The 12,051-nt window shown below is 43.6% G+C and overlaps 1 protein-coding gene across 1 annotated transcript; it reads left to right on the top strand.

The window, feature by feature from the left end:
- Nucleotides 1-751: 751 nt before the first annotated feature.
- LOC141769076 (kinesin-like protein KIF27) lies at nucleotides 752-11,892 on the top strand. Its single transcript, XM_074637763.1, has 15 exons — nucleotides 752-1,235; nucleotides 1,731-1,937; nucleotides 2,199-3,190; nucleotides 4,137-4,280; nucleotides 4,407-4,565; nucleotides 4,737-4,954; nucleotides 5,942-6,063; nucleotides 6,231-6,368; nucleotides 7,210-7,427; nucleotides 7,938-8,000; nucleotides 8,233-8,403; nucleotides 8,543-8,734; nucleotides 8,837-9,064; nucleotides 9,680-9,878; nucleotides 10,004-11,892. Exons 1-15 carry the CDS (start codon nucleotides 935-937, stop codon nucleotides 10,594-10,596), a joined length of 3,945 nt encoding a protein of 1,314 aa, XP_074493864.1. The 5' UTR covers nucleotides 752-934; the 3' UTR covers nucleotides 10,597-11,892.
- The last annotated feature ends 159 nt before the right edge of the window (nucleotides 11,893-12,051 follow it).

Below are 12,051 nucleotides of genomic sequence, written 5' to 3'. Positions count from 1 at the left end.
GTCAGAGGGTGGCGCTGTTGCCTTCATGGACCACTCAGTCCGCCACTCCATGAAGGCTCTTGAACGCCTCTTCTGCTCTTCTTCTTCTTCTACTGCTGCTTAGTGATGGGAATTCAGGCTCTTTTTAGTGAGCCAGATCATCTGGCTCAGCTCACCAAGAAGAGCCGGATCTTTCGGCTCCCAAACGGCTCTTCGTTTTACCACTTCTGCCTTTTATAGTTCAGCCAAATTTAGCGCTGTTTTGAGCTATTAGTATGTGTGCACATATATCACTTAAATCATTCAATATAAATATACCAAACCTTATAATTTCCAGAATACCATCATTTTACATGCTACTTTGTTTCTGACTGTCACTCATCTTGTCTGCTATACGCACACCACACTCCTCTATCTCTTTCTCTGCTCTTCTCCCTCCTGCTCTGTACCTGTAGACCGTCAGCGCGCCGCGCGCCCCCGCCTCTCCCTGCTTGATGGTGTGATCCTTGTCTGTCATCACCTGATTGGACATCATTAACACAACATTCAGTCACAGTCACCGCATGGAGTGCCCGTGGTGTGGAAAATATCGTCCTATCATTCTGCCTTGAATTAATTAAAGAAAAAACGTCTCTCGGACAGGAGCCGGCTTTCATCGTTCACTTAAAAGAGCCGGCTCTTTGAACCGGCTCGTTCGGGACTGACACATCACTACTGCTGCTGCACCTCGGCGGCGGCGGCGGTTTCCCGGGCAACCGATCAGCGACAACAAACGGGAGATGGACCCAAGTTAACAACAACACAACAGATGAGGGCGAGGACGACAGTTAAACTCAACAACAAGACCAGTATCAGACGAGTTGTTTAGGTAAAATGTAGCTCATTGGCTCATGTTTATATCGTACATCCACATAGAAAAAGTTTCACCTCGACTCCTCAGCGACCCTTCCCCGTGATGAGCGAGGTGTGTGTCCGGGTGGCGCTCCGTGTCCGGCCCCTGCTCCCCAGAGAAGTCCTCCACAACCACCAGGTGTGTGTGCGGCTGGTCCCGGGCTCCTCTCAGGTGATGCTCGGCTCGGACCGACTCTTCTCCTTCGACCACGCGTTTGGACCGACAGCCAGCCAGGATGAGGTGTACGAGTCCTGCGTGCAGCCGCTGGTGGAGTCCCTGGTGGACGGACACAATGCCACTGTCTTCTGCTACGGACAGACAGGCTCAGGGAAGACATACACACTCGGAGGAGGGAACCTCCTGGGTAAGTTGTGGCATCAGGGCATCTTTACTGTATGTTCAAGGTGATCTTTGTAGTTTTGTAGTATGTGGTCTCTTCTAATGTTTCACTCTCTGGTCTTTGCAACTTCCTGCAGCTGTCAGACTCCACAGCCAGCTCTGCTCCCAGTAGACCACTTACACCTACACACCCAAAAACTGACAATAACCTGATATTTTCAGGGGTAGAATTTCATTTAATTCTCACTGTGCGATATCATTTTCCACTTGTGCATTTTTGTTAATAGTCTGTTTATTGTCAATACTGTATATACTGCTCCTGTTTTTATTCTTCCTTCTATTTAAATGGTTCATATTCTGTTACACTTTGTTTAGCTCTTTTTTATTGTGTTAGCTGATGCATCTTGTTTTTGCACTATCCCCTTTGCTGCTGTACACTGCAAATGTCCCCACTGCGGGACTAATAAAAGAATATCTTATCTTATCTTATGTACTTTATGTCTTTCTTCCTTTCTCTCAGATGAAGAGGGAGGGATTATTGACCGTGTGGCCCAGGATGTGTTCCTGTTGCTGGGGGAGAAGAGGCAGGATGGTGATGGTGTTGGTGTGGAAGCCTCAGTGCGGGTCTCATATATAGAGCTGTACAGGGAGGAACTGCGAGACCTGCTGGAGCTGCACACCATTCATAAAGAGCTTCATATCAGAGAGGATGAGAGGGGAAACACAGGTGATTAAAATGTCTTTTTGACTGGCATGCAAATGTGACAAAATATGATTATTTCTACATGTTTAAAATAGAGTGCACATTAAGGGAATGAGCTCATAGGATTTCCTTAAAAAAGGACTTTCAGACTTTCACAAAATGCCAAGTTTGGACTTGGTCAGTTTGTTCATTGGACTTCAGCCCACTGAAGAAAGTAATATTCCACCTCAGTGTAAAAGTGTTTCTTTAAAACAGATCCTTGTGTGATTTTGTTTGTGTTTTCAGTGGTGATGGGAGCCAAAGAGATAGTTGTGACCTCAGCAGAGGAGCTACTAGGTGTTCTAGAGACGGGCAATGCCCTGCGCCACACTGGCACCACAGGGATGAACGAGCACTCCAGTCGTTCTCACGCCATTCTCACCCTTCAGCTTATCCAGCGTTGCCACAGCAGCACCAACAGCTCCTCCTTAAAATTTGCCCGCTCTTCCAAACTCTGCCTGGTTGACCTCGCAGGCTCAGAGCGAGCTGGGAAAACTGGAAACACTGGGACAAGACTCAAAGAGTCTGCTCATATCAACACAGACCTTCTCGCACTGGGCAATGTCATCCGTGCCCTCTCTGACCCGGGTCGAAATCGCCGTGGCAACAGCTGCAACAGTGCACACATACCGTACCGCGATGCCAAGATCACCCGTCTCCTCCGCGACTCATTGGGAGGCACCGCTCACACGTTGATGGTGGCGTGTGTGAGCCCCTCTCACCACAGTGTAGCCGAGACTCTGAGCGTCCTGCAGTTTGCATCCAAGGCTCGTCACATCCGTAACCGTCCTGGAGCTGTATCTGCTCATACAGAGGTGAAATCATGTCCTACCACCTGGGACCCTGGTGAGGCTCGACTGGGAGAACTGGAGTATGAAGTGCAGACACTGAGAGAGCTGCTGAAAGACAAGGAGAGAGAGATGGAAAGGGAGAGGACAGTTGGAGGAGCTGGAGAGGTGGACAGCTTCAGGCAGCCCAGTCAGATGAGGATGTCTGATCCAGATAAGAAGGTGAACCAAGAGGAACTGTCGCGGTATCGCCTCCTGGCACAGGAAGCTGCTGTCCTGCTGGCAGATGTCCCCCCTAACCTCGCTTCAAGTCATTCTTTCAGGCAGCGGCTGCAGGATTGGCAGGAGAGACTGACGGCGGTCAATCACTCAAATCAAGTTGATGATGAGAAGGATCAACCCCACCATGTCACCATGTTAAAGCTCAGAGAAGAACTCAACAAATGCAAGGTAATAATAACAAGGGAAAAAGAAACATTACATCGCCATTAAAGGTCGCATAACATTAATAATGGCTGCATTCCATTAAGATGTACCAGTGCAGTCAGGGCCCTTGCACTGTGCATGCTGGCACATCTGAATAGAATCAAGCCATCTTAAAGGAACAGTGTGTAACATTTCGGGGGATCTATTAGCAACTAATATAATATTAGTATAATTAGTATAATAATATAATAATAATGATGTTTTCATTAGTGTATAATCACCTGAAACTAAGAATCATTGTGTTTTCATTAGCTTAGAATGAGCCCTTCATATCTACATAGGGAGCAGGTCCTCTTCACACAGTCCACCATGTTTCTACAGTAGCCCAGAACGGACAAACCAAACACTGGCTCTAGCGAAAGCCTTTTGCATTTTTACGTTACCTGAAGGCCACCGTAGTTCTCTGAAACACTTGAGAAACCGCGGTAATGTGAGCCAGAGAGTGCTAAACCGTGGTACCGCCAGCCGCCGTCTGACTTCCGTTGCTCCTAAAGTAATGTGATTATGGTAAGGATGGCCTCTGAGAGAGGCGAACGGCGTTACCACGGTTTTGCACTCTGCGGCTCACATTCCCGCAGTCTTAGAAAGGGAAGAGTGAGCGGAGGGGAACTCAGTTGGTTGCAATCTGCAACCACACCATTAGATGCCGCCAAATCCTACACACTGTACCTTTAATGTTATTAGTTACACCTTGGTTTTTCCCCTTTATTACAAGTTAAAATGTCCACTGTGATGTCCTTTGTTGCCTAAGAGGGGACAATGCTATCAAAAGCCTTAGTTACAAGGACAATACAGCTATTTTGACTTTTAGAATATAAAAAAGAGGGCTTCTGAACTTATCTTAAGAAATCTACAAGTCAAGGTAAAAAAAAAAAATAAGCACAGAAATCTCTCTGTCTCTCTCTCTTAGGAAGCTCTCACCATAGAGGAACAGCTATTGGAGCAGAAAGATGCAGAGCTGAGACAGGTCCAAAACGAAGTAGAGAAGCTTCTTCAAGAGTGCAAAATCCACATTCAGGCTTTGGAGGAGGAAAAGGAACGTAATCGTATACAGGTGAAGAGAAGGAGAGTCCTGAGTGCAGCTCTATAATACCGTAGAAAAGGACACCAACACAGTAAGCATTGTAGGTTATCTGCAAATAAAACATCTAGGTGCACATGTGTGTGTGAATGTTTTCAGACTGAACAACTTGTGGACCAGCAGATCCTGATCAATCGTCTTCGCAGCGACCTCGTGACCTTTAGGGGTGCAACCTCAGGGGCTTCTGGGAACTCAGGCAATAGACCCCACAGTGTCCCTCTGATCGGACACAGCTATGGACACGGACCTCCCAGGAGGGTACATTGCTGCACTGTTTGCATCTGTGTGTGTGTGTGTGTGTGTGTGTGTGTGTGTGTGTGTGTGTGTACTTGACCTTTGCTTGTAGTAAGTACTAAACGATGTTACTCCATACACTCATATGTTCATGGCTGTGCATATATCTGTCCAAATGCCTGTGTGTGTTTTTAGATTCACTCCAGTCCGCCCGCCTATTCACTGGAGAGGGTGATGGCAGCCTTTAAGATGCGCAGTCATCTCCTGCTGACTGAGATTGAGGAGAAGGATGAGGTGTACTGTCCATTCATAAAACGACAGGCAGCAGAGAGCAAAGACAGGGATCAAGAGCAGGAGGAGGACGAGGAGGAGGAGGAGGATGATGATATCTCTGTGGGCAGAATGGGATTTAGGTGAGAGCCTGTATAGTACAAGCCTACTGCTTCTTTCATTGTCAAGCCACCAGTGATTCACTACAAACAAATACATTTCAGCCAGTAGGCGTGGTAACATTTATTCCTCACCTGCTCTCGTTTTGTAGAGCAGTGACCTCCACGCACCAACGTGGGAAGAGAAGCACAGTAGAGAGCTTTTTATTTTTGTCACTCCAACGACACACTACAATTTTGGTGTCAAGGGTGACTGCATTTTCAACCACTTGTCTGTTCAGACAAGGTCAACAAAGCACTTGTCACTTTAGTTGGTGCACCCGAGTAGACCTCTCACAAATCACACAAACCCTGCATGTTACGCTTTTCACTTTTTGTTATACATGTTTAAACTAGTAGAAACATTAAAATGACAGCAAAAAAAATGCTGTTTTAATTGTGGTAATTTTGATAATAATAATAAAGTTTCCAGTTTCCATCTTCAGGCTCCAACTTTAGTCCTGCATGTAAGTGCAATGCTTTACACATGGCATGTACAATGTAGTTAATTAATTAAAATGTATGCAGCCAGCGCCAAGCTGTTGCAAAATACTGTTTCTAAATAACCACAAATTTGTGCCCTTGTGCGGATCAAACTGGTCAAAAACCTGATCTTGGTGTTCGTCCCAGCCTCCCAATTCATGCAATGCGAATTCTTGGGCGTATGGGAGGTGACATCCCTAGGGTCACATTGTGAAGATGTTGCAGGTAGCACTGATTTTAAAGAAGATAAAAAGAGCTGACGTGTTTGGCCATTAATGCCAGGCTCTAACATACATTGTTAATATATAATATATACAGTATATTCTCTTCTAATACTACCCTATTTCCAGTGTGATGCAGGAATACAAAAAGTGCTTGACCTAAATATCACACATATCAATAATTTATCATTCAGACAATCTGTATTTTTTACAGCAGTGAGTTCATCTGAAATGATCTGCCTAATCAAATATTGTGACGTTACTCCAGGCGTTCTTTAAACCGAACATGGACCAGCCGGCAGAAGATATCAGCTCCGATACAGAAGAACTCTGGACTAAACCAAACTTCTGATGGAAATCCATCAGTACAGCAGCCTCAGCGAGCCACAGGTATGATTTATATGTATTTGGCTTTATTTTAAAGTCTTTTGTTTGTCCTTTTGTATTGATACAGGCATGCTTTCCTGTCTCAGAGCTCTTCTGTGACTTTCCAAGGAGTTTTTTTATATCCAAGAAGTTGTTTCCTTTTCATATTGTCAGCTGCTATCTCTTCTCAGGGACCAAGGAAAACTACAGCAAGCAAAGCCATACGAGGAAGACAAGACTGAGAGCCAGCACTACTCAGAGAAGGATCCAAGATCTCTCAGTAAACATGCGCATGAAAGAGGAGCTCATCAAAGAGCTCAACAAAACCGGTGTGTTTATGTACATACATACATTCTGTGTATGCCAGCATTCCCCTGTCTGTTGACTTGTAGTTTTACTCATCCTGATATACTGAGTCACAATGGACATTTTGGGCTGATTTGTTTGTTTTAGCCAAGGTTGGTCAAACCTTTCCTGTCCAGTCTGCTGAGTGAATGTAGAAGTTCAAGGGCAGCAACAGTAGCAGAGAGAAAGACAAAGTGTTATTGATGATGATATAGTAGAAATACATAAACATGACCAGCCTATAGTAATAATTTGACGATCACATTATTATTATGGGAGTTTACTGGTAATTGTTTTTTTGTTTAAAGCCTCCATGTATAGAATTTGATCATTTCTGACTTTCCCCCTAGTGGAATGATCAAAACAGTATACTGTGACAGGCAGTGATACAGTACATGCCTCAGCTGCTTCATAGAAGCATTTTTTATTGATATTGAGAGAGATAGTTATGAACGGGGGAGAGAGGGGATGACATGCAGCAAAAGGCCACAGGTTGGATTGGAACCCTGGGCCGAGATGGCCTGAGAGGCAAATGGAAATAACAACGCTGTTGCAGCTAGAAGCCCTCTAAACCAAGGTCTAAGTGAAGATTTGAAGTCTCTTCAAACCCTGTTGTGATTATAATTGTGTACTAAATTATTTACCATTATGGGCAAGCTAATTCTTATTTTACCTTTGATGACTGAAGCTCCCAGCAACAACTGCACAACACCAGTGAATCATAACATAATAGTTTCAAAACCTTTGACAATGTATTTATACGTATGTGTTATCTCTAATTTCAAGCAATATTTGCGTCTCTAAATGTGTGAATTCGTCTGACAGACAAGGAGACCCAAGCAGTGGGCAGACATGGCAGGTCCAGTGGTGATAGTGGCAGAGAAGCCGGCGTGTTGGCAAGACTTTCCATGCAGAGCCAGCAGGTCCGAGCCGAGATGTACCGCAGCCTGCAGCACATGAGACTGCAGAGAGCACAGCTTCAGAGCAGCCTCCGGCAGCAGAGAGAGACCAACAACAACAATGAAGAACTTGACCAAAATGGGGTTAGTTGTAATGATTGATGAACTCAATTACATCAAACATGCTGTCTAGACAGCTATACGTCCACACTGCTGATCCAAACTTTTAAAATCCTTCTTTTTTTTTTTTGGTTGATGGAGAACAAATGAGCAAATTCCCAAGAAAAAAAAGGTTGAACACAGTTATGATAATTTTGATATCCCACAGTCAGTTAAGCTAGTAAACTTTGTGGAGAAGCAATAGTGAATCCACACTGTGTAACAAATAGTTAAAAAATAACTTTAGTTGATGGCTCTGGGTGCTACTTTTTGTCAGTGCTTTTATGCCTACCTTTTGGGTTCAAGTTAATATTTAACTTTCGTTTAACTTCGGTTTGAATATGAATCTGGTTTTATCAACTGGTTTAAGACCAGTTTGACTAAATCTAGGTCCAAATTAAACCTGGGTAGAAGTATGCATATCATCCACACATCATCTCGAAATGCAATATTGCAAAGAGGTTACACTCAGAATATTTGTGTTTCCGTTTATAGGAGCAAAGGTCGGGAGATTTGACTGTGTGCAAAAGCAATCACAAGGAAGAGTTAAAGGAAAAGGTAAACATTGTTGTAACAGTTTAAATTCTTAAAAAGTTTGTTTTCGCTTTTTCTCGTTCCATTTTGACAGCTTTTATTTTGTATGCAACCTCTCCTTCCCATGTTACTATTTCTACCTCTTTGTCTTCTTATCTTCATTTTTCTATCATCTCCTTTCTACTTCACCCCTTCCCCCTCTCTGCTCCCTTTTTCCCTCCTCATACTCCTTTGCTCCTCCTTGTCATCACCGTAGCTGCGTGACTGTGTTTGGCTGGAAGAGGAGGAGGAGCGGGTGTTTCAGAAGAGAGCAGAGCTGCAGGAGCTGGAGGAGGAGCTGAGGAGGAGAGAGGAGGTGCTCCTGCGCAGAGAGGCCTGTGTGCAACAGAAAAACAAACTGGAGATCAAGATGCTCCGCTCCAGTCAGGTCAGCCTCTATATGTGGTTGTGGTTTTTATAATGATTTAGCAAATATTGTGACAAGTCTGTTTATCAGTGGCTCTTATGGATTAGGGCAACATGTGTTGTTAAAGCTGGAATCTTGAGGTTTATTTCAATGACTTCAGGCTCTGGGTCAGGACCTGCTGCGTGTGTCGGTGCGGTTGGAGTCTGTGGAGGAGCAGCTGCAGAGCAGCAGCGGAGTGAGGCAGACTGGAGGAGTCACCATGGAAGAACTGGAGAAAGAGAGAGACGCACTTAGAAAGAGGAGAGACACTCTGGACAGCCAGCTGAAGGACAACAGAGTGCTCACTGTGGAGGTCAGAAAAACGTTGTACTGTATGTGTGTTTAATATATGATTTGATGAATTTTATTGTTCATTGGTGTGCATCTTTTTGATTTGGTGTGTGTATCCATGTAGGAGGAGCATTCCCTGCTTCAGCTGGAAGAAGCTATTGAAGCTCTGGACGCAGCTCTGGAGTTTAAAAACCGCTCCATCCAGGACAAACAAGAGCAGTTGCTAATCACAGACTCCTATTTGCATCAGTCACAAAGCTCTGATCCCGCCCAACTCTGTGATGTCATCAGGAAGCTGAAGGGGCTCCAGCCACCTGAGACTTCGGAGCTGCTCGTCAAATATTTCAACAAGGTTAGATAAAATGCATGCACACATATGGATATATAAATATGCATACAAAGCCTGCATGCTCTCCATGCCAGTTTCTTTTCACTTCCTTTTCTCTGTTTTCCCTCACCTTTCCTATTATTTACTATGTTCAAGTAAACATGTGTGTCTGGTGGCTGCGCTTTGCTCAAATTATTTATTTATTACTATTTATTCATAAAAAAGATTTCTACCACAGTCAGATGGAAAGTGAATCCTGACGTCTTCTCTTTCTGTTCCAGCTGGAGATTTATATTCTTCTCTTCCTCTGTTATTTACATTCGCTTGCTTCTCTCTCCAGGTGATGAGCTTCTGTGAGTCAGAAATGCAGCTGCACTATTTCTGCAATGCTAATTAAATCATACCTCCCCTAAAGCTCCCTCTGGTGCCCTGCATCTTTCCAGCTGATGCCTATTAATACCATAATGAACCATATCAACTTTTTTCCGGGAGCTTTGATTACTCCCAGCTGTTTTGCTCTGTCCGTAATTATTCTCTGCAGGTGTGAGAGTAAACAAACGTACAGCCAATATCTTGGTAATTATATGTGCAATGAAATGTGTTTCTCTGGCTCCCTCCCACCTTTATCGACCCTTCCAGGTTGTTTGTCTTCGTGAGGCGGAGCGCCATTTGCGTTTGCATTGTGAAGAGCTGGAGCTTCAAGCTGGAGAGCAAGAGGCGGTGCTGAGGGAGATGGAGGTCGCCATGCAGCGCCTGGCCCTGGATGCAGACCGCAGGCTCACCCAGCAGCACCAAGATCACCAAAACAACATCCAGCTGCTGCTGCAGAAACTTAAAGGTGAGGAAATTAGACAAAGTCGTTTAAACGTGAAACCTTTTGCCCTATACATGATATTTGCACAGAAATTGAATGAGCATTGCTGTTTCATTTACTGTTGTCTCACTGTGCTTGTGTGTGTTTAGAGGGTTGTTCAGGAGAGGCACAGCAGGCTATCGAAGACAGACTGCAGCATCTGGAGAAAGAGCTGTTTTTCTACAAAAGCTCCAGCCGGCAGCTGAAAAAGAAACTCAAAGAGCTTGTCAGTGACGCCCTACACCCCGACGATCAGCCCACACACACACAAACACACAATGTGCAGATACACGCAAGTGCAAACGAACCCCAGACGCACACTGAAGAGGTACAGACAAGGACACATATTGCAACAACATACACAAAGATACACTCTGAGCAAACAGACAAAAAGAGACATGCACACCAAACCCCCCGTCCCTCCTCATCTTCTGACCTCCAAGCACGTAAAACGACAAACATGCCTGAATACAACCAGGCACGCACACAGTCCCAGGGGAGGAGTGAAAGGGGGGCTGGTCGCTTCGGGGAAAGTTTAGAGATGACACAAGTCCGTTTGTGTCGCAGAGAGCTGAGAGAGATTTCCCCAGCTGACCTGCAGGTCGGTAGCTCTGCCACAAGGAGGCGACAGTCTGTTGTGGATACCAGCGCAGAGTCAATACTAGAGGACTCCATAGAAGTGTCCAGAAACTCTGACAGATGATGTTATCATTGTGCCTATGAGTCACTTGGGAGCAGCAGTGTGTACATCAGATTCTAGTTGGGTGCTAACAAACAGAGGAGAATATGTGTCATGAATAAGCTATGACAACAACTCATTGGATATGAATGAAACATCCCTCTCATCTTGAGTATCTTGTGAAAATGTTCATGTATTGTTTGTTGGAAAATACGTAATTTAAGGACCCTGTGGGGCTTTGAGGTCAGTGAGAAGCACCACACAAGCCCATTAAATTACTCAAAATACTGGTGTATATTTAATGCATGTCCATATTCACAATATACAACAGAATGAGAAGAATGTGTGTTAAGTTAAGCAGGTTTTGTCCTCAGTTTTTTCTTTATAAATTGTCCTTTGTTAAACATGCCCACACTGCTGTCAATGTAATGCCACCAAATAGTGAAACCACAAAAGAGGAGAACTGCAGAGTTCATGTACGGAGGAGAAGAAAGTGACTGAAATGTGGTTGATATTGAAATGTCTTCAGTGTGAACCAGTTCAGTCTCTCGTCATAGCACTGACCTTCTATTTATCCGTCTTCCATGGTGGTCATAGATTTCCCAGATTCTGTCTATGCTGACTATTGAGGAGTTTTGCCATTCATTCAGAGAAGAAAGGCCAGTGTTGTCATGACAACAGACTTAACCTGATAAATGACACCTACAGAGAGGAATTTCCAATAACTTGGCCGTGTTTTTACACTGGAAAATAGAGTGAAACTTCACATTTTGTGATTATAGATTTTTGTTTCAGCTCTTGCCACATCCAAAAACAACACTGCACATTTTCAATTGGATCTTAAATTTCATGCTCTTGTCCTAGATATAAAAACATAAAACATGGTTGAGAAATGTATGTACATTGTGTAAGAATGGGGTATTTAATGCAAAAAGCAGCACTTTTCTGATATTATTTTATCCAGTCATAATACAGTATCTCATTTCACAGTTATCACCAACTGCATCCACTAAATTGGTTCTCCCCTTTTTATAAACACTATTAGTTTGAAAGCTACAATAAGTTAGATAAAATGTGTTCTTCAACCTTTTGTTAAATGTAATCAAATAGTGCCTTGTGAAGAGAAGGGCTTTGTCTTTCACTGTTAATTGTCAGCACTGTTTAGCACTTAAAATGGCCAGTAATATAAAGCTTGGTAGTGTTTTTATGCATTTGTTTTTTGATACAAACTCTTTATATCTGTGTGCACAATGTAGTTATATGTTGATTGCTGTGTAAATTATTATTTTTTTATATGGGTATTAAACTAGCTAAAATGCACTTGTGTTTGCCTTTATTGTGAGCGTTTAATGATACTTGTTGTGAAGTTTATAATGTATTTGGTAGGTTACTTTTTTGGAGAAACTCTTTGATTACACAATGTGTAGAGAAAAGCTTTGGATTAAACAATATTTCCTACTACAGAAAATGTAAAACAAA

This window comes from Sebastes fasciatus, chromosome 6, assembly GCF_043250625.1.
Source record: "Sebastes fasciatus isolate fSebFas1 chromosome 6, fSebFas1.pri, whole genome shotgun sequence".
Lineage (NCBI taxonomy): Eukaryota > Metazoa > Chordata > Actinopteri > Perciformes > Sebastidae > Sebastes > Sebastes fasciatus.
The sequence above is the reverse complement of the archived record's forward strand: the minus strand, read 5'-3'. Positions and strand labels throughout refer to the sequence as shown.

Coding starts and splice junctions, on each gene's coding strand:
- LOC141769076 (XM_074637763.1), top strand. CDS start 935: ATGAGCGAGGTGTGTGTCCGGGTGGCGCTCCGTGTCCGGCCCCTGCTC. Junction 4,566..4,736: donor GACACGGACCTCCCAGGAGG/GTACATTGCTGC, acceptor GTGTGTTTTTAG/ATTCACTCCAGTCCGCCCGC. Junction 8,735..8,836: donor ACAGAGTGCTCACTGTGGAG/GTCAGAAAAACG, acceptor GTATCCATGTAG/GAGGAGCATTCCCTGCTTCA.